Genomic DNA, 23,751 nt, shown 5'->3' on the forward strand with positions numbered 1-23,751 from the left:
TTTGATAAGTGGAAGTCATCATCGAGAGGGAGACTGTGTGTGCAGTAGGAGACCTATTGTTATTTTTTTCCCTTAACTTCCTGTTTGAGGTAAAGAGGACTGATGATCTAGGAAATAAGACAACAATTACTGTCTGTGTACACACTGCAGGGAGACAATGTGCTAAATACACTATATGATAGTTCTGTAGCCCTAGGTATCAAAATCGTATGTTACATGTTTAACTCATAATCTCAGCTGTCACTGCATATACAGGCCATAAAATATGTAACATATCACGGGATGAATATTTATCTGATATATTTTTTTAATGTACAATATTAAATTATATCAGTACCATGAAGTGAATGTTATCGTGCACACACAGAAGATGGTACAGTTCTGTACTTGGTGTAATCTGGTATGCTATATTATCCATCACTGAACAAATCAACTGCGTTAAATCGGTATTTCCTTCTACAGAATAGTACAATAGAGCAAACAGTGAAAATATTTTTCAGTGGATATGTATGATGTGAATTAGGGAAGCTTGTTTTAGTATCCTTGGTACATGCCGGCTGTGACAGTGGAGAGATAAGGACTTTAGCCCTGCAGGCAGGGCACCTGTCAACAATGTGTGACTTGCTTGATTGATTGGACGACGACAGTACAGGACAACACACCAAACAGTTACTGTGCTGGCTAACAGTCACTGAAGACTATCTATTGGATTATTGACAGTTATCAACAAAAAAATAATTTCCTGGGTTAGGGATTCACCCAGGTATGTGTTTGTGTTTGCTGTGTAAACAGCTTTGTGGATAGTGTTCTGACCGGACTACATTTCTCGTCTTTGGAGGTCTTGGGTTCTTTGGTTGCTTTGGAGGAATCTCTTCATATAATTTAAGTAAGGACATGTATCAGTCAAACTAAACAGGTACAACAAACACCTGCATCAATATGTCTGAGATATTCTGCAGCTGTCTGTTGCCTGACTTACGGTGATATAGGTAGTAAACAATTTTAATATCATGAAAGTCATCTAGGGTGTTTTCACTTCGTTGTGGGCTAAAGGCCATATTATATTTCGTTGATTTTTTTTCAGTATTTGTAAGCATACTACAGGCCTGATAAGTTTGAAGATACAAAGGTATCCTTCAAGGTATGGGATCTTTAATTTAGTAAATATAACACAGTCAACTCCACATTATATGAAGACACCTGTACTGAAATATTGTTCATTTGAATCTATGATAAATCCTCATCAGTGCTTTCTCTAAGTTTTCATAATCCATATATTTGCAATGCTAAAACACATAATTTGCAGTTCTTATTTAATAAAATTAGAGTGCATTACCGATAATAGTAATTTTAATAGCAGAAATTCAACATATTTTTTAAACAAATTTTTGGGGTAAATTAATTTTCTTGATTTAAAATCTAGCTAGTGCATCCAAAATTTTCTGTGTAGTACTCAAATACACTGTATACGAAGGCTCTGCTAGTATTCAACAAAAAAGGAAGATGTCCTCAGTTTTCTATGTTAAATAGATTCTCTGTATAAGACAGGTTGATTTGCTGCTAGAATAGACTTTTTTCTCAGGTGCTGTCTTTAGTACGGCATATTGAACCAAACCAGTGTCTGCCAACCTTCTGATGAAGCAGTATTGGGGCTATTTCTGCAGTTGATTGTTTCTGCAGCTATCATTAAACAAGGCGATCAATACTTGACATTTTTATGATACAATGAACTTCTTCTATTGATTGACCATCTTTCTCTTAATTGTGTAAAATGGGTGGAATATTGAAATTTTGGGAACTTACTCTTTGTTTTTTAGAATAGATGCCCTTCAGAGTAATCCATTTAAGGTTATGTATGTATATGGATGCCTTTTTTTTTTTTAACCCTGTGAGAGCTAGCACTTTAAATCCTGTAATTTTTTTTTGGTTGCAGCATAAATGTGGATTCAGCATTTGCCTTTTTAGTTGTAGGTCAAAGGTTACTTTCATTTACGATCCCTATTCTGATTATCTCAGAACGGCTAAATTGATCTTTTCTTATTGCTTCTCCTTGGAGATGCAAAGAAATTTTTAAAGAAAAATATCTTTTGCAAGGAGATCAAAGGTGCACTTGGAATGAGAATGTTAGGGGGCGGTTATTGTTGCATGCAAATTCTTTTCTGACTTGGAATCTGCATGACTTCCAGATATGGTTGTGTAATGTAGCTTACGTAGCATGCACTGCATATCAACAGCTGAATTAACTTCAGTTAGAGATTATTTTTCTTGTGTTATAATCATTTTTCACCAAATAATAAAACAAAAAGGAAAAAAAAAAACAAGTTGGCCTTTGTCAGTTGCAGTGAACTGAACAAAAGGTAAATCTTTTCCAAAACAATACTATTTTCTACAGGTTCGATCTTTCATTATAAAAGGAATCAATTTAGCCAAAAGTCTTTTAAAATGTCTTCTTATTCTTTTTTTTTTTATCTGCTCAAGTCACTCAAATGTCTTCCTTAAATGTCAATAATTAATTAAGCATTATGTTATCTCTGATTTCTTTCATTATTTTGTCAAAGCTCGTTATTAACACATAAGAGTTCTCATGTTAGTCCATGAATAATTAAAACAGCTGATATAGAGAAGAGTAAAACAAACAGAGAATGAGAATTCAGAATACCTGAAATCTCACAGGTGGTAGAAAGGTTAATTTGTTGATATTTTCCTCAAATAAATGGGAAAAATCACGTTTTGATATTGATCTTCACAACGGAGAGAAGTAAAGGGAAGGTCATTGGATAACAATAATAACCAATGATTTGTTCTCAGTATGTCCTGATACTGTATTGATATACTTTTATAAACTTTAATGTAAATGATGGCATTTAGAAATGGTGTAGGAGTGTTAAGGCTTTATTTGACCTTAACTTCATGTTTATAACAAATTAGCAGCAAGGAAACAAAATAAAAAAGTACTTTTATGAAGGTATTTCAAATACCAGTGAGTGCTAATAAGTGGTTGCATTGTTATTAAATAGAGATTTAAGCAGCTGATGCAAAAAAAAAGCAATGAAAGTAAACAGATTGTTGACAATCCCATGTGTACAAGGTTAATTAGCAGAGTGTTTTTTTTTTTTGTCATTTCAGGTATGTAATGTGTATATAAAGGCCAGTAGCAATTACATGCAGTTGCGTGTCCATCAACCATTGGATTAGTTAATCCCTTCAACAATGTCATAATTTTCATGGAGTGTATTTATGTTTTCCTTGTGGATTACCAAAATGTGATAAAAAGTCAAACGAGCCCACAGATTATTGAATTAGGGGAGGACGATCACACACCAAGGGCTCCCTAAGGCCGGAGGAGCAAGATGAAAATGTCCTTCGATAATTCCACTGAAGTTTTCCAAGTGGAGGGTAAGTGCTATTAATCTATTGCTATATGTAATTGTTGTGTGTCATGTCTTTTTTTTCCATATCACTGGCCTAGCTTGTAGCATTTGTATACTAGATGCTGGTAAATACTGTGAAAGAACAAGATGAATGGATTTTTGATAACTTTTTTTTTCAATGTTTGGTATCTGATTATACCCCCTGCAAACGAAGTTTAGGGGGGTATATAGGAATCACCTTGTCCGTCTGTCTGTGCAAACATGTCCGGTCCATATCTTTCTTACGGAGGAACATTAGAATCTACTACTTCACACAAAGATTGTTCATGACCTGAGGGTGTGTCCTGACCTTGACCCAAGGCAATGAAAAAGTAAATGTTAATTTTTTTGCTTTAATCTTGGTTTTGGAAAGTACAAGAGACTATTAGAATCAGAGTTTTTGAAAAGAATTAAATGATGACGCCATGCACCTTTTTTCTTCCTTAAATGAATTAAAATATAATGGAAAAACCAACAAATGTATAAACTTGAAATACCGTGATATATTTGTGATATTTTTCTGCAATATCATGATGCAGTGTGATACTTTTTTCTCTCAAGATACACAGCTCTAATGATTATGTGTTATTAACTGTATGCATGTAACATGTTTTGATGATATATTTAATCTAACTCATCTAATCTGGATGTGATAAAATACGAAATTTTATACAATAAACATGGATTTCATTACCAAACCTGAATACTACTATAATGTGCTCCAAATACATGTCAATTAAACCAGGATTCCATGTATGTTTGTTTGAGATAAGATATACTGTAATTCCAATAAAGAAAGTTAATGTTTTCCATTGAAAGCATTTTTTTTTACAATTGGGAAGAAAAATCATTAAAATTTGAAGGCATCTGGTATAGATAAAAGTTCTAAAAGGACTAGTTCATGATATGTAGGAAATTGTTTGATAAATTATGCATGGGTACACGTGTTAGTGCTTGACACTCATCGGTTGATTTCTCAGGAAACTTTAAAGTGGGGTCACTATAGAGTAACTTTACAAATAATTCATTAAAAGCACCAAGTAAAAAAAAAAATTAATGTTTTATCCTTCATGTCACCTTGCCTTGACACAGATGTTATACCATATGTTGTCACTGGATAGAACATTCAGGGTAGTATCATAGCAGGCTGTTATTGGATTAAAGCTTGGGCGCAAAGTTTATCTATTTGAGCAAAGAAATACGAATTATGTATTTTTGAATTTAAAAGATAATGGGGGGGGGGGGGGGGAAGACTTGCAGCTTTGTGTATACCCTATTACATCATCAGGAATTGGGCAAAACAGTAGTCTATAATTTCACTTTTCTTTAATCCACAACATCTTAAAGGTTGGGGGAAGGCATAGAACAATAACATAATCCTATGATGTCATTTAGCATTCATGAATCACTGCATCTCAGAAAAAAAAGGGGGGGGGGTGTTTAGAGAAAAAAACACTGTGGACTTATGGAATCATTTCAAACCAGTAATTTACTACATCTTGAAAGGGGGGTGGCTAGAGCAAAACAGTGGTCTGTTGACATCATTGTACACCCAGTAATGCACAAGATTTCATAAAAGAATGGGGAGAACCTTATTTGCTATGATTCTCTAGGCTAAACATTTTTTGGCTCCATTTTAAGCATTTCCTAGAACAAGCCTTATCAAGAGCTCCAGGGTAGTTTAGAAAGTATAATGTTTTCAAATAACTCTATCCCATGTAAAAATAAAAGAAAAACTACAGTTTGGTATGTGAATCATGTATTCTTGGGTTTTATAATTGAATTTTTCATTTGAATTAACTTCATTAGAGAGCATAGCAGAGATTATGAAGATGAACGTGAATTTTGGACTATGTTAATATGTACATCTTAATTAGCCATATAAAGAGTTAATGCCTTCTAAATAAAGACTATTGCTGCTTTAATTATAATATATTTGAGTGTTTGTTATTGTGTAGTTAATATCTCTCTCATAAATCAGTGTACTGTTTTAATGTCTGCTAATTGCAGCTAGAATATTATATTTAGTATATAGGTTATGAAACATACCAATACTTTATTCCTGCATTAGGGATCAAGAAACAATGATTATAAAAAGCTGGATGTAGTGATATTTTGGTGCAAAAAGTTAAAATTTTTATAGATTGTTACAGATAAAGTATATCTACTGTGTAGTGTTACAGATAAAGTATGTCTACTGGGGGAGGTGTTACAGATAAAGTATGTCTACTGGGGGAAGTGTTACAGATAAAGTATGTTTACTGGGGAGTGTTACAGATAAAGTATGTCTACTGGGGGAAGTGTTACAGATAAAGTATGTCTACTGGGGTAGTGTTACAGATAAAGTATTGCTACTGGGGGAAGTGTTACAGATAAAGTATGTCTAATGGGGGAGGTGTTACAGATAAGGTATGTCTACTGGGGGAAGTGTTACAGATAAAGTATGTCTACTGGGGGAAGTGTTACAGATAAAGTATGTTTATTTGGGAGTGTTACAAATAAAGTATGTCTACTGGGGGAAGTATAACAGATAAAGTATGTCTACTGGGGTAGTGTTACAGATAAAGTATGTTTACTGGGGAGTGTTACAGATAAAGTACGTCTACTGGGGGAAGTGTTACAGATAAAGTATGTTTACTGGGGAGTGTTACAGATAAAGTATGTCTACTTGGGGAAGTGTTACAGATAAAGTATGTCTACTGTGTAGTATTACAGATAAAGTATGTCTACTGGGGGAAGTGTTACAGATAAAGTATGTCTACTGGGGTAGTGTTACAGATAAAGTATTGCTACTGGGGGAAGTGTTACAGATAAAGTATGTCTACTGGAGGAAGTGTTACAGATAAAGTATGTCTAATGGGGGAGGTGTTACAGATAAAGTATGTCTACTGGAGGAAGTGTTACAGATAAAGTATGTCTAATGGGGGAGGTGTTACAGATAAAGTATGTTTACTGTGTAGTATTACAGATAAAGTATGTCTACTGGGGGAAGTGTTACAGATAAAGTATGTCTACTGGGGTAGTGTTACAGATAAAGTATTGCTACTGGGGGAAGTGTTACAGATAAAGTATGTCTACTGGAGGAAGTGTTACAGATAAAGTATGTCTAATGGGGGAGGTGTTACAGATAAAGTATGTCTACTGTGTAGTATTACAGATAAAGTATGTCTACTGGGGGAAGTGTTACAGATAAAGTATGTCTACTGTGTAGTATTACAGATAAAGTATGTCTACTGGGGGAAGTGTTACAGATAAAGTATGTCTACTGGGGAGTGTTACAGATAAAGTATGTCTACTGGGGTAGTATTACAGATAAAGTATGTCTACTGGGGGAAGTGTTACAGATAAAGTATGTCTACTGGGGAGTGTTACAGATAAAGTATGTCTAATGGGGGAGGTGTTACAGATAAAGTATGTCTACTGTGTAGTATTACAGATAAAGTATGTCTACTGGGGGAAGTGTTACAGATAAAGTATGTCTACTGTGTAGTATTACAGATAAAGTATGTCTACTGGGGGAAGTGTTACAGATAAAGTATGTCTACTGGGGTAGTGTTACAGATAAAGTATTGCTACTGGGGGAAGTGTTACAGATAAAGTATGTCTACTGGAGGAAGTGTTACAGATAAAGTATGTCTAATGGGGGAGGTGTTACAGATAAAGTATGTCTACTGGGGGAAGTGTTACAGATAAAGTATGTTTACTGGGGAGTGTTACAAATAAAGTATGTCTACTGGGGGAAGTATTACAGATAAAGTATGTCTACTGGGGAGTGTTACAGATAAAGTATGGCTACTGGGGAGTGTTACAAATAAAGTATGTCTACTGGGGGAAGTATTACAGATAAAGTATGTCTACTGTGGAGTGTTACAGATAACACTACTCGGGAGTGTTACAGATAAAGTATGTCTACTGGGGGAAGTGTTACAGATAAAGTATGTCTACTGGGGTAGTGTTACAGATAAAGTACGAGGGTTGTTCGAAAAGATCGTGGACAATGTCAATCCTCGTTATACTCCTTTCAAGAAATTTAATATAAGCACATTACCATATGTAAAAATATTTATTTTGTTGATGTGTAAAGTTTCATTCCATTCGATTTAATAGAAATCAATATACTTTATTTTAAAATCAACATGTTTGATAACCCCGGAGCAAACTGAACAACATTTTAACGTCAAAAATATAGCGTCATGATGCTCTCAAAATATTCTCCCTATACATTTCACACAGTCTGGTCCAATATCTGCTCATTTAAAACGCATCTCTATCAATTGAAATTCATTTTGTTAACAATTGTTCCAGTAGCATTATTTTGATTGTCAATGTTTTCTTTTTTTTACCACTTAATGATGCTTGCACAAGACCAGGAACCGTGAAGCGCCTTTTTCTTTCCAAGACCTTATTAAATGAACGTTTTTTGGGTTGATTCTTTTATAGATAATCCGTTTTCTCACAGATCGTCCTCGTCTGATACAGAGTCTCTATCATTCAAATACCGCCTGGGCCATTTACACACACATGCATGACCCAAACACACATGCATTTCTTGCTTCCTACAACAATTTCAGATTTTATTCTGACGTTTTCCAGAGTACAACGGAATATTGTATCATAAACTGCTGCTACGTGACGTTCTACGACGTCACCTTTTTTGCCTTTTTCAATGGGGACTACCTATCTTCAGAAATTGATTTCTTTTCCATGAAGCAAACTATTAAGTCATAATTTGGAATATGAAACGATGAAACAATTCTTAATTTTATCGTCTAGATTTATTTTGGTTTTGAGCCATTTTACAGAGGATATGACTACAGACATTAATTAGTGTATTGTTCGTAAATTACTAAATTTTGACTTGCTCCGCGAACCAATTTTCACACTTTTTAACTCCTAATAAGTTAGTAATAAATCAAGATATTTTAAAAAATTTTAATACAAATCATTTGAATTTATTGTTAAAATATTTCTATCAAATTTGGATATAATATGACTTTAAATAAAAAAGATATGACAGAAGTCCACGAACTTTCCGAACAACCCTCGTATGTGTACTGGGGATAGTGTTACAGATAAAGTATGTCTACTGGGGGAAGTGTTACAGATGAAGTATGTCTTCTGGGGTAGTGTAGTGCTTAGTGCTCTTACTATAGTTGGTGTAAGTTCAACCTCAGGTTGTAAGAAACGTTTAGAATGGTGGTATATTTAGGCTGATGTCTGGGACATGGCTTCATCCTCCTCCACCCATTCATGCAATGCAGCTTCATTGTTCTTGAAGATTTTCAAAATATTTTCCTTTATTGGTTTTAGCTGACTTTGATGAAGTTGGTGGAGAGCATTTGCTGTACCCTTAGGCATTATCAGTTATCCACATCCCAGGTTAACATTTTAGTGTTGGTCCAATTCCAAAGTAACTATAGCCAAACATGGACTGATTTGCATGGATAATGCATGTAGGGATGCAGACTTTGAGACTTGCTTTGGATGCTGCATCTGACATAATATGATTTTTGAATTAGTGAGCAGGTTAAGGTTTTTGTAGCAGGTCCATTTCCAACTAATCATCTTTCAACTTACCCACCTAGATCTAAATCAACTTGCATGGATGATATATCTAGGGATGCATACAACTTCAATGGACAGGCTTAAGTTTTTGGAGCAGGTCCATTTCCAACTAACCGTCTTTCAACTTACCCACCTAGATCAACTTGCATTGATGATACATCTAGGGAAGCATACAACATCAATGGACAGGCTAAAAAAAATTACAAATTTTGATCAGATCATTTGAATTTTAAATGATTCACTTGTATGTCTGAGCTGATATTACTAATTTACATCCATGGATATCAGCTCAGATGCAGTTGACAAGTACTTTAAGTTTCTTATCCTTCAAATCTGTCTTTCTCGGCTACTCCTTTAGTCAAGTGTGTCTTAGTCTTCTGAATTTTTGACTTCATTACATGACCTTGTTTTTAAGGAATTATTATGAATGGACGATACTTGTTTTGTAAATCATTTCCTTATCTAATTTCCTGTTTTGCTATGTATATGTTAATGTTTTTGTATCCATGCAGTCAAATTTACATATTTTTTATCAATGAGCTAAAAGTTCCTTGTTAGTTAACATGCACAAGAGAATGCCCCGGCACAGAGTCAAGGATGCATCCTGTGAGGGTGATTTTTAAGGTGAAGGAAGATGTTCTTATGCTTGAAACAAAAGGTAGACTCATATAATTTTTCTTAATGTTTGCATTAAATCAATAGCTCATATACATTACAAATTTATTATCCTGATGGTTCTATACATTATTGTTAAATATATGATGGAGTTCCTCATTGACAGTATCCATGTTGTCTTTGGTCTTTCAACTATCTGTTGGAATTCCCATGTGTACTTATTGTTTCCCTTTATTAGCCCAACTGTTTTTGTATTCTTTATTCAAAAAACTTCTAAATGAAAAAAAAAGTTTCCTGCATTTACCTTCAATTGGACATTCAGATTTATGACTATGTTTTATTTATAACAATATTCATCACGGATGGGTGTGACCTTCAGGGGATGCTTGCTCCTCTATGGCACCTGATCTTACCTGTGGTGTTTTCAGGGGTCCTCGTTTGCTCTGCTCTCAATTTGTCATGTTTAATTGAAGTTTTTAACATAATAACTGTTTATCTTCAAATTTCATCCAAGATCTAAGATACATGTATATATATTTTTTAAACATCTGTGTCACAGTTTCATTCATGTACTGGTAGTCACACGACTGGAATTTGGCAAGTACTAGTATAAGGGCATATCAGTGTTGCCTGAACAAAAAGCTGAGGACAAAAGTTTTGTCACAGTGTCCAACAAATCATAGGTTGTCAAAATCCCAGTCAATATATCTGGGTGAATTTCTGAGTACCTTTTCCATTCCGTAAAAGTAATGAAGCCGATGCCTCTAATGGGAATATGAAGTACAAGGATATTGACCCACTAAAATATTCTAAATGTTTGTAATTATTGTTTGTCTATTCATGAAGACATTAGTATTTCAAATACACATGTAAACTATTAAAAATTGTTTCCTATGTACATTTATACTTAAAAAAGGCTAACAATTTCAATGTCTGCTTTTTTTAGTCACACTTAAATCCTCAGCTTAGGTGAGATCATCTGACATGAGTCAATAAGCTATATCTAATTTATATGTTTTGGTATTCCCCTGTTACATAAAAGGCATTGAAGTGGTAAATTTCTTCGTTTGAATGAAACGTTTCGGTCTGTTTTAAGGAATGTCAATTGTTGCATCATGACATGCCCATTTCTGTAGAAATAAGAAAGAGCTATTTGTTGCAGTGATTTAATACACTGCACTCTCTGCAATCAGCGCAGGAATTTGGCTGAAGTGGGAATTAGAAGAACAAGTGAGAGACTCTCTCCGCTTATGCAAAACCCACATATTGCGACGGTAGCCCAATGCCTGGAGCTATAGTCATTTTAAGACTCAGGCTAGCTAATTTAAACATGTTAAATATACCGATAGTCTATTGGACAAACAGAAAGGAAAAAAATCCTCGTCAGTTTACTTTTGCTTTCCTATGTAGACTGGTTTCTTTTGACTGAGAACTAGTTTAATTTGTTTCTGTCACCAAAGCATTTAAAGACTTTAAAACACTAATTTCGTTAAAATTGAAAGTACTGCATCCATAGTAACTTCGATCTCGATGAGTTCGTTGGCGACCAGGATCGTCATTATTCTGATCCAGATCTTAGTTAACTTTTTATGCACTACATTTTTTTTTTGATTTTGAACCTCAGATAAAAAGTTGACAACAGGTTTGAGTTTTTCAATATGTGCTTTAAAAAAAATTCTTCACAGAAAAACCGCTTGTCCATTTGGAGAAGTGGCCAGCAATAATAACTTGTCCGTGAAAAATTTTCACTGGTACTGGACAAGCAGACAAGTGTTAATGTCAAGCCCTGGCATTTATGTAGACGGCAAATCCAATTGGCTATTATAATATATTTATAAAAAACCTGTTTTAAGAATAAGAGCAGAAACGCTCTCTTCTTTTCGAAGAAATGGGCATGTCATGTAACAACCAACGTTATAAAGAAAGCTGAAAATGTTCCATTCAAATAGAAAATTTTACCACTTAAATTTACCACTTTTGCAGAAAAACCTTATTGCTATGGTAAACCCTTGAACCAAACTGTTGCATGGGCCAAATGGCCTCAGGCAACCAAACAACTCAGACAAAATGCAGGTTTCCCTTGAACTCATTCAAAAAATATATAATACCGTATTATGTAGGATCTAGTACTGCAGAGAAAGTGTTGTGATGTTTTCTAAATGATGTCAACACTGGCCATGTAGCGCAGTGGTGAGCACCTAGCTGACACAGATGTAAAATTTCAGCCTTACCCAAGTTTTTCTTATTTTAAGAATGTAAAAACCATGAAACCCTATTATCTACAATACATAGGATTGAGAAAAAAATGAGAGCGTCCAGGAATTCAAGATATTGAGGTTAAATTACATAAAGAAAAAGTGACTGGGATTTCCATGTCACTTTGACATATCGATGGTTTTTGAGATATCAAAGTTCAACTTTAATAACATTTTGGTGCTTAACACTAATAGAGGAATAGGAGGGAGAACTTATATATACGTGTAATAAAACAAAGTTATCCAAATGAATTGTTTACAACTCTAAACATAAGAGTTACATCACAAGTGGATTTTAACTATTTTTCTTATCCCTTTTACTTGCATGTGACAATATTACCTTTAAGGTTTGTTACTGACTACAGAAATATATCAGGTTGATGAATCTCATAGACAGCAGGGCAAAGCTAGCCATCTATGAAATTGATCAACTTGATAGGATCTTCCTAAAAATTTTTGGCAATTTTTTAATGCAATGTAGCAGCCTTCCACCGTACTGCAATCAAAAAGTGTCTGTGAGTGGGGGAGGGTGGGGTGCACAGCATTTGAATGATATAGAAAGGTGGAGGAGGCCAGCCCCCTAACTATATATATGAATTCATGACCTTGGCCTTTGACCTCAAAATCAATAGAGGTCTTTTTTCTCAAAACATAGGGAGTTATGATGTTTATTATATAATTTCATTGAAAATTTAGAAATATACTGATATCATCAGAAAACAAGTGTTCCTCACAGACATATTAACAGACAGACAGATGGACAAACCAAAATTTTTAGCAAAAGCAAAGGAAAAAAGTATTTTTATCATTTATTATCAACAAGAAAAAATAAACTGAATTCGCTGAAGCCTCTGGCATTATCTAAAAGTTACACCTGAAAAACCACTGTAAAGAGAAACATAAATACAGGGGTAGTCAATAGATTTGCACAATATCTACAACAAATTCAAATGAAAAATCTTCAACCATTCATGTGAAAGAGCTAGGTTCACTTTATGCATAAAATGGCCCTGTAGATACACATGTACCAATTTATTGATTAACACTGTTTATCCATTTTCAACATCAATATAAAGAAGAGACTTAAGCTTTTGTTTCCTCTAAGAGTCCAGGCATTGGAAAACATGCAGTTTGAAATAGCAATGTTCTTTCAATATTGCAGAAATATAGGTGTATTTGAGTACCTTCAGCAAAGAATTAAAATGTGAACATACCCCTTGATCCAAAAAATAAAATATGTTTTATAATCTTCAGAAGCAGTTCTTTCATTATATATAATTGCTCATTTTGGATCAGAGGTCTTGCTATTTAGGAAATATTGAAAAAAGCTTCAGTTTTATTACTAAAACAAGACCCATATTGATTTTCTAGGACACAGGATCAAAGGTCAAGGTCACAAACTTGTATTTGCTTTTCTTAAGCAGGGGACATAAATTTCTTGAATAAGCTTGTTTTTGTTTTAATATCTTGCTCTGCAGGTGCCCTATAGTGATCAGTCAGTCCATCTGTCCATCCATCTGTCTGTCTGTCCCATTTCATTTGTCTAGAGTGTGTTTTCTCTCACCATGGCCCAGTCAGGTTCATATACTTCACCTATGGAGTGCCTGTGGGTAGAGGGTGTTCAGTGACCTTGAACAAATTTTCCAATCAAAGGTCAAGGTCAAAAAAGCTCTTGTGTAAAATCCTTTTCTTGAGCATATTTTCTCTCCCCATGGCCCAGATGGGCTCATACTTCACCCATGGGTAGAGGGGTGTGTAGTGACCTTGAGCCAATTTTCTAAATGAAAGGTCAAGGTCAGAAAATATGTAAAATACTTATCTAGAGCATATTTTCTCTTCCCCTGGCCCTACTTGGCTTAAACTTCACCCATAGAGTACCCATGGGTAGAGGGTGTGCAGTGACCTTAAGCCAATTTTCTAGATTAAAGTCAAGGTTGAATAACTGCTCTTTGTAAAATCCTTGTCCAGAACATTTTTTCCCCTTGGCCCAGTCAGGCTCAAACTTCACCTTTAGAATGCCCGAAGGGGGTGTGCAATGACCTTGAACCAATTTTCTAGACAAAAGGTCAAAGTCAGATAACCTTCTTGTGTAAAATCCTTATCAGGAGCATATTTTCTCTCCCCTTTGCCCTACTTCACCCATGGGTTGAGGGCTGTGCAGTGTCCTTGAGCCAAGTTTCTTTGTTAGTTGTCAAGATTATAGCAAATCTCTGTAAAATTCTTTTTCTGAGCATTTCTTTCTCCTTTGGCCCCAAGTGACTCAAACTTCACCCAAAGAGTGCTCTTGGCTAAAAGGTCTTTCATCCTAATATCCTTTGCTAAAAGCGGGGCCCTTTGAGATTTTCACCATCTCAATGATGTCTAGTTCTCTTTTGCTTGCTTCCTGCTGTTGACAGATTTTACAGCACCTTTCTGCTAAATATTCATCTATTTGTGTGTGACAGAAAAGAAGAAAAATGTATGGTTGAACTGTAAATCAAACCAGAGACCCCAGCATCACTAGTTAGGTGCTCTACCTACTTAGCTACCCAAGCCGGTAAACACAGCCCAACTATTACATTTCTCCAAAATTGTCTTCCTCTGTGAAGACTCTACCCAAGTTCTTTTTTGCCCCTGATAGGGGTGGTCAAAGGCACCAAATTATGTAACAGGAAAGGAGAAAAATGTATGGATGGTCCAGGAATTGAACCCAGGACCACTGAATCACGTGCTCTACTTACTGACCTACCCAGGCTGATATCCATGGCCCAAACCATTATATTTGAACTAAATTAGGGTCCTCGTACATCTTTGTAAACTTTGTTCTGTTATGGACAGTCTTGAGAGCTTTAGGGGATTTAATCACATGACCAACCCGTATTTACATCCCAATAAAAGTTTAAAAATGTTACCTTATTTCTTTATTATTTATTGTAGTAGAACTGAGAATTAGGAAAAGGACATTTTTATTTGTATGAATTTATTTATTTATTTATATTGACATGTGTTCTTAATTAGGTAGACAAACAATAGCGTAGATTTGTGCTCCACAAGATACCAGAATAATTTATATATATACAGTGTATATCACTATTTTCCTAACTGTGCTATAATGACATTGTATTTACAGATTCCCTCTCCTTACCTCCATCTACACCTCCACCCTACTCCCGGCTACAGGTCCACGAGAATCGCCTCGTCTCACAGTCATCCACAGGTTCCTCAGAGAGCAGTCTCAGTCACATGACCGAAGAAAAACCAGTGTTGCCTGGAGTTACAGTGCGTGCTGCTACCAAAGAGAATCTTGTACAGCTTGTTGTACAGAGTATAGGTCAGTGCTTAGTCAGTAGTTATAAAAATTTTGATTAAATACTGTTGAACTTTGTTATCTCGAACACCATGGATATACCTCATTTTTTCTTGGTCCCATTGGCTCGAGATAATGAGGTTTGACTGTAATTCATTTTAGCAGTGATATAAAACAAAAATTTGCTTTTTTTGGTAACAGATTCAAAACACTGGGGTCTGAAAGAAATTTCAGAATTGAAATGGTTGATTTTGAAAAACATTTGATCTCTTTCAATTTTCTTTGTTATAGAACCAGATGGACGATTGGTAGGGGGCAGTGATTTCCTGAGTGTTATGTTTTTGATGCATCAGTGGTTCATGAGTTCAGAACAGCTAGCCTCTGCTTTCATTGACTTGTATCCTTTACTATGTGAACTACATTACTGAACTAGTCTTCGAAAATTTTGTATGTTTGGAATGCTATCTGGTAAATATATTGCATTCATTTGGCAATGACTTATGTAGGTACACATGTATATATTTTTTAAACATGCATGCTCTCCAATTATTACCTTTAAATTTAAATGGAGTTGTAATATCATGAACTTTTGATCTTGAACATTTGAACATTACACATAAAATGTTTCCTTTGAAGGTTTGGGTATGTTCATTTCCCTGCTAGACATCAGATTGATCCAGGTTCTGATACCACAAAGCAGAGAGGAAGTCAGACAATTAATGAGCTGGCCTCGTTAACAGTTATTAGCCCATCCTCCTGTCCCACTGACAGTGTGACCTAGATTTTTTCAGACATCCCGCAAGACATGGTATTTCCTTGCGAATTGTTAAATATAGGGTTTATCCTCCACTGCATCTTTTTTATATCAAATTTATTGCATTTAGTGAATTTTTATGCGCAAAAGGGAAATCATTCAAGTGTACTACGTAAGTGTTCAAGGCCAAAAGAAGTTGGAAAAATGTTGTTTTAAAACGTATAATCAACAATTAGTAGTCATTTTGAAATAAAGAAGAGGGAATTAAATAAAAATATTATGATTAAATTTAATGATCAAAGCAATGATTGACTCATACATACATGAATGTAAAAGTAATATAGAACTGCATTCATTGTATTTAAATTTGAATACCTCAAGAAATTAAATAAATGATCTGTTTTTTAAACAGTATTTAACAATTGACAAAAATTAAAATATGTCTGTAAACTTTTCACATTTTTGACTTCTTCTGAAGAACCATAAATTTCAGCCAAACTTGCCACAAAGCATCCTTTGGTGAAGGGAGTTCAAGTTCGTTCAAATGAAGGACCAAGCCCTCTTTCAAGGGGAGATAATTTAAGAAGAAGTGAAATTTTTAATGGAATCTTTTTTAAAAATCTTCTTCTCAAGAACTACTGGGTTAGAAAAAATGAAACATGATGTGAAAGCTTCATTAGATGTGTAGACTCAATTTTTTTTTTTCAAATCATGGTCCTGCATGGGGATAGGGTGGGGCCACATTAGGTGATCAAAGTTTTACGTAGGAATATATTGGAAAACATCTTTAAAACTCTTGTTCTCAAGAACAGCAAAGCCATGGTTATTCATATTTATATGGAAGCATTCTCAGATAGTGTAGATGCAATTTTGTTCAAATCATGACCCCCAGGGCTAGGCTTGGCCCACAATATGAGATCAAAATTTTACACAGGAATATGAAGGAAAAATTTTTCAAAATGTGAGAGAGAACAGCAAAGCCAATTTTAGTCATACAGTAACATGCATTAATATGGAAACATCCTCAGGTAGGGTAGATTCATGTGTGTTCAAGTCATGACCCCCCTGGGGGTATATTTAGGCCACAATAGGAAATCAAAGTTTTAAATGGGAATATGTAGGGAAAATCTTTTAAAAATTCTCTAATGAATAAAAAAGCCAGTATAAAGCATATTGATGTACAAGTACCATCAGGTAGTTTAGATTAAAGTTTGTTCAGATCATGGCCCTGGATAATAGGTTGAAACTACAGTATGGGATCAGAGTTTTTCAAGGGAGTACATAAGACACAAAGAGTTGCAAGACCACACCAAGTCTTATTAATAAGCAAAGCTAAATCATATCAATAAGCAAAGCATACTTAAGATGTGTAGTTTTTTTTCTTTTAAATTATGAGTCCTCTGGTTAGGATTGAGCTAGAATCAGAGATCCAAATTTTACCTGATGCATGTATTCAGAAAAAAAAAGTATCTTCTCCTAAACAGCAAGACCATGTTGATCATATTGATCTTGAAGCATCCCAATGTTGCTTTAACTTTGAATACATCATAACTCCTTTAGGTCTAGATTTTGTTCAACAGCATGGAGTCAAAATTTTTATTAAGTTAAAGAGGTAAATTTAAAAAAAAAATCCAGTGACCCATAGGCATTTTGTTTGAATAATCAAAGATTTAGGGGTATATAGTTTTTGGTCTGTCCATCCGTTTGTCTGTTAATCTGTATGTCTGTCCACAAAAACTTTAACCTTGCCCTTAATTATTGAATTGGTTGGCACTAGGGCTTTCATATTTCACATGTGTATTCCTTGTGACAAGACCATTCTTTGGGAACCAACATTTGAAAAAACTTTAACCTTGGCCTTGAGCTGCCATACTGCAGTATCAATGATTCACAAACATATCTAGTTTAATTTTAAGCTTTTTTGTAGAAATTACTTTACATATTAAGTTGTCATCTTTGTGAAGTTTGTAGACTTTCCCAAGGCTGTTCAGTGATTTGATGACAGTATTAATTTCTGTAAAGTCTACACTGGTGAGATTTTCTCTCATAAAGCAATACAATCTAAGGATTTATTATAAATATACTGATGATCCATACTGGTTAAGTAATTACTTAACAATAAAGGAACTGTTACTTAAATTCTAAACATCCCACCCAATACTGCTATAAACTCTTCATTTGATAGAAGTACATGTATTTACTGAGCTATGATTTGAAGTATAAAATATAGGTATGACATTATTAAAAGTAGGTGCTAATACAAAGAATACTAATAACATCACTTAATTTTACTTTATCTCTCCTGTCTTGATTACTTAAACATGGTTCTGTGTTAATGATACTAATCAATAAATGCAATATGAATTAGAGGCAATACATGATTTAAGAAAAAAAAGCCTGTAAAAATGGAAATGTCAATGCTATGAAAGTGTTAAGATTTCTTGACATACATACAGATATCAGTCTAGTGATGAGACTGTCTCCTGTACCAAACTCAACTGTCAACACATCCCAGCTAATGAAGACTGTGACATACAGAAATACAAATGTCGAATCTGTCACGCTGTCAGGTATGTAGAAATAATGCGGACCAGGATAACTAAATATACTAAGTACATGCTTACCCTGTTCATTGGTTTTATTCCATTTAATGCAGTGTAACATGAATATGTAATGAATTGTGTATAAAGAAATTTCCTAAACTCAGTTTTAAAATATTTTATTAGTTGAAATTCTTAATTTATGACTTTGTTGTAAACAATTGTTTTCTTTAAACATGTTCACTTTAATGTGTTGTACTGTTCCTATATGTCGTATAGATTGGTGTAGATCTGTAATTGTAGTGAAATAGTAACTCACTTTAAGGAACAGATGATACAAGCAAACTTTTTTCAAAAATCATGAAAATAACAACTTCATCTTCTTCTATGTTTAAGAAGTAAAATAAATAAAGTCTAGCCACTTAAATTTTATGCCCTCAATCTCCATCATTTTCTGAAATTTTGAACAAAGATTTACTTTATTAAAAATGTTATTACAGTTATCAAATAATGTGTAGACTGCTTTGAATAAACCGTCCCCAAAGCACATTCCCCAGAACACAGGCATAGTGGTATTTCATAACAAACTGCCAAAATCTACACCTTGGACTACTAATGACAGGTATAATCAGGGCAAAACCACTCAAGACTAAAACAATCAGGGCAAACGTAATCGGAAAACCCACCCATTACCCCCCTTCCCCCCCCCCCCCCCCCCACCACCACCACAACCACCACCAGGCTGGGGCCATAATGGGCCATTAAAGTTTTACATAGGAGTATATAAGAAAAATCTTTAAAAATCTTCTTCTCAAGAGCATCAAGGCATGATTAGTCATATTTGTTTGAAAATATCTGGTAGATTCAAGTTTGTTCAAATCATGACCCCTATTTGTAGACTTGGGCCAGAATTGGCAATCAAAGTTTTACATAAGAGTATATAGGAAAAAATCATTAAAAATCTGATGAAGAATGGCGGAACCATAAGTAGTCATATTAATATGGAAGCATACTCAGGTAGTGTAGATTCAAGTTTATATATTGACCCCGAGGGATAGGTTGGAGCCTTAATAGGCAATCAAAGTTTTACATAGGAAATCTGCTGAAAATCAGTAAGGCCAATTGTAGTAGTAGTAGTAGTAGTGGTGACTCAGGTTAGTGTTGTTGCCCGTGGGCCTCCTGTTTCCTTTTTTGTTTTTAATTTCTCTTCATGTTCTAAGCAAGTATCAGCCTCTTTGTAAATGGAACCTATATTCCATTTACCTGTAAGTTGGATGAAATGCCATTTTGTAACGAGAGTCTTGTCAATGTGTGACAGAAAATTGAGTAGCATACTGTTATTTAAGAGACAGAGTTATTTCTGGTCAAACATGACGTAAATTGATCAAATCATTGATTTGTGTCACTTTGGTTTGGCACAGCTTCATGACTCTGTCAGTAATTCTGGGGAGTCCTGGTGTTATTCTAAGGCACTAGGATGGACATCTTGTTTCATACTGTTCAATTAAATTCAATCAGTGTAGTAAAAATGGCTCATAAAATCATCTTAGTTATTCAGAAATATCATGCAGTCCATTCAACAATTCCAGCATTGACAACAATAAAGAGAAGAGAACCGATTATTAGCTACTCTGCTTTTTCTTTTGGATGGTAAATGCTTCCGAGAAATTTCCAAATTTGGCAACATTGCTGAAAGTAGTAATCATAGCCAGACTCAGTGCTTCTTGGTAATTTACTGATTTTTAGCTTTGCTTGAAGACCAGAGTAGCTTTTGCATTGAAAAAAAAATCTGTCACCTTAATCCAGGTGTTTGTTTATTTTAAAATTTGTATCGCAAATTTGTCTAAATTTTTCCTCAAATTTGATATAAAGTTTACTGAGGAAATATTGAAGTCTTATCAAATGTTTACTTATTATTGAATTGGACCTTTATCATATGATAATATAACGGTTTTAAAATTTTAATTTTTGGCTGTAGAGAACACATTATGGCATTCTTTATTTAACTTTGCTATCAATATTCTATTTTTATATCCCCACAATAAAGTTATCTGTCCATCTGTCTGTCTGTATAACCAAGGTTAAGCTCAGCATTAATTCTTTCCAGCTTATCTCAAGGGGTATCTAAGTCAAACTTGCAAATTGCTAAGAGTCTTGCTTTGATTTGTCCCCATGGAGGATATTTCTAGTAGAACAATGCGAGTTCTATTTGACACAATTTAGATGGTCTCATTCTAGCTGTATTCCTTTGTAGGTTCTGGATAGACAATTATCCAATCCATTTTGACTTGGATTTGAGACTGAAGACAGTGATGAACAACTTCAGAACGATTGCTCACTCAGAAGGCAATGATGTGTGTAAACAACTGCTGGATCTGTCTAAAGTGTAAGTAGTTTTCCAGGAATTTTTTTTTAAATGTCTTTCATTAATGTGAAGACCTACTTCAATTACAATCTCCTTTTTTTCTTCATTATACCAATATTTAAGTATATTCTGTATAAAGTATTTCTTGAAATAATTGGAATAGTAACATTACTATATCAGAAATATTTATATGCTAACTCTTTGGTATCCTTATAAAATGTTGTCCAGGTTTTGTTAACTTCTCAGAATTATTGCTTTTCTGATAATTATTTTGTCCTTTGTCTAACATAAACTTTTCACATTTTCTGTCTGCATACCTAGCCATTTCTTCTTATCTGTAGTAGACTTGGAGAAGTGTTAATTATACCCCTGCTCCAAAGGAGAGGGGGGTATACTGTTTTACTCTTGTGTGTCTGTCTGTCTGTCCATAACAAATTTTCATCGCAGTTTTCTCAGCAACTACTCTTCACAGATGCTTGAAATTTTAGCACACTTTTTGTTTACGCATGCCACATGGTGGCATTTATTTTTGTACTTATCCGATGTCAGCTTCCTGTTTATCTGTGCGTCTGTCCATTTTTCTCAGCAACTACTCAAGACAGATGCATCAAATTTTAGCGCACTCTTTGTTGAGGCATGCCATATGGTGGGATTCATTTTTTTACAAATCTGATGTCAACTTCCTGTGTATTCGTGCATCTTTCCATACAAAATTTCTGTTGTCTGTACTAAATTTCTGTCACAGTTCTCTCAGCAACTACTCATTGCAGATACTTGAAATTTTAGAACACTTTTTGTTTAGGCATGCCATATTGTAGGATTCATTTTTGTATGAATCCGGTGTCAACTTACTGTTTATCTGTGTGTCTGTCTGTACCCAAATTCTGTCACATTCATCTCAGCAACTACTCAAGGCAGATGCTTGAAATTTATCACTTTGTTTGTTTAAGCATGCCATATGGTGTGATTCATTTTTGTACGAATTTGATGTCAATTTCCCGTTTATCGCTGTGTCTGTCCATACCAAATTCACATCAGAGCAGGGGTATTACTAGTGAGCATTGACTCACAGACTTCTTGTTGTTACTGTTTTGAGTGATACAAATTCCAATTTCACTAATCATTGTTTGAAGAATTTGCTGTAGGTTAGGTTTATTTTGCAGATATATATGTAAAATATGTTGTGTTTTTTTTAAAATTGATCCATATTGTTTGAATTTTTTTTTCAGTCCTACATTTGATTGGATGAGAAGAATCTCTGTCAGGCCAAGCAAACACAACAGAAAGGTATCCCTTGTGTTTAATCACTTAGAGCCAATGGAGTTAGCAGAGCATTTGTCATATCTAGAATACAAAGCATTCCGCAGGATAAATGTAAGTCTGTCACACAGAAAAAGAAACATAATGTTTCAAAACACTTCATAGAACCCACAAAACATGGGTTGAATAAATAACAGAGAAATTAGAATCTTTCTATATCTGCATATTTCATGTATCATTCTCAATAATGTACATAAGAAAATGTTGTCCTCTAAACCCCTTAGGTTTGTATCTTTTCTTTATTTATTTTTCTTTTATGCATAGAGATAAAAATCTGTACATTTCAATAGAATGTAGATGGTCAAGTAATATGGACCTGAAAAAGCCATTTATCATTTCAGTTTACTGATTTTAAAAACTATGCAATGTCGGGGTCCATTAAAGATAACCCCAAACTGGAGCGGTCCATTGCTTTGTTTAATGGATTGTCACAGTGGATACAGTGTATGGTGCTCAGTAAGACAACCCCACAACAAAGAGCTGATGTCATCGTCAAATTTGTTAATGTTGCGAAGGTAATTTACATGTTATTGTTAGTAATAAATTATAATGATATACTGGTATGCTTGTTGTCGCCCGCTTTCACTGAAAGTGGGGGATATTAATTTGGGTCTGTCTGTCCATCCGTCCGTCTGTCCATCTATATTTCTGTCTGTCTGTAACGCTTTCATTTCTGCGCGATATCTCGAGAACCCTTTGAGCTTTCGCAATGAAATTTTGCATAGCAACTCCCTATGGCCTAAAGAAGAACCCTATTGATTTTGAGGTCCAAAAGTCAAGGTCATAAATTCATAAATTCTGTCTGTTTTAACACTTTCGTTTCCACGCGATATCTCGAGAATCCTTTGAGCGTTTGCAATAAAATTTTACGTAACAACTCCCTGTTGCCTAAGGAAGACCTCTATTGATTTTGAGGTCAAAAGGTCAGAGTTCAAGGTCGTAAATTTATACATTACGTCTGTGGGTAACACTTTTGTTTCTGGGGGATATCTCAAGAAGTTTTTGAGCTTTTGCAATGAAATTTTATACCATAACTCCCTAGGGCCTCTCTCACCCCTCTCAAAGTGTCCCGCCCCGTTTTTTAATTATTATTTACATGTATTGTATTAAAAGTTGCTTGGCACTATTTTTAGCACAGGGGCTTGTGGAGAGTTATTACGTATAATACAGGTTCTCGGCGGACATTATATTCTTATTACATCAATTAGAACTGTTTAGTAAAGGCTAAATTAGACACCAAGTATTGATTAAAATTTTGACAATATCAAACGTCAATATAAACATTATATGTGAGTTAATATTTGCATTTAATTTGCTGTAAAATCAAGTGCCTCTGTGGTCTAGTGGTATGTTGCTCGCTTAGCAAGCCAGAGGCCCGGGTTCAATCCCCGGATGATTTTCTTTTCTTTTTTTTCTTTTTTTTTTGGATTTACTAAATGATACTATTCAACATGTGAAATGAAAAAGTTATGATGTCTGGCGTGTACAAACTTATAAAATCAGTGTTACAATGTGATAAATATTCTGTATTTTAAAAATAATCTTCTATACACATATTAAAGAATAAGCAATGAAATCTTTATATCCATATTGGCATTTTTTTAAACTTGCTTCAATATACATGCATACATTTAATAATTC

The 23,751-nt window shown here is 34.5% G+C and overlaps 1 protein-coding gene across 2 annotated transcripts in view; it reads left to right on the forward strand.

Moving 5' to 3' along the window:
- Positions 1-23,751, forward strand: part of LOC133181969 (ras guanyl-releasing protein 3-like) — a 53,191-nt gene that overhangs the window by 8,584 nt on the left and 20,856 nt on the right. For both annotated transcript variants that reach the window (XM_061316639.1, XM_061316638.1), the window contains exons 2-8: positions 3,127-3,396; positions 14,955-15,155; positions 15,423-15,528; positions 18,342-18,455; positions 20,680-20,811; positions 22,020-22,164; positions 22,452-22,625. In XM_061316639.1, coding sequence (XP_061172623.1) covers positions 3,351-3,396; positions 14,955-15,155; positions 15,423-15,528; positions 18,342-18,455; positions 20,680-20,811; positions 22,020-22,164; positions 22,452-22,625 — 918 coding nt within the window. In that variant the 5' untranslated portion in view covers positions 3,127-3,350. The remainder of the gene's footprint in view (positions 1-3,126; positions 3,397-14,954; positions 15,156-15,422; positions 15,529-18,341; positions 18,456-20,679; positions 20,812-22,019; positions 22,165-22,451; positions 22,626-23,751) is intronic.

This window comes from Saccostrea echinata, unplaced genomic scaffold (assembly GCF_033153115.1).
Source record: "Saccostrea echinata isolate AGI-Se365-2 ecotype Australia unplaced genomic scaffold, CSIRO_AGI_Sech_v1 ptg000009l, whole genome shotgun sequence".
NCBI classification, from domain to species: Eukaryota; Metazoa; Mollusca; class Bivalvia; order Ostreida; family Ostreidae; genus Saccostrea; species Saccostrea echinata.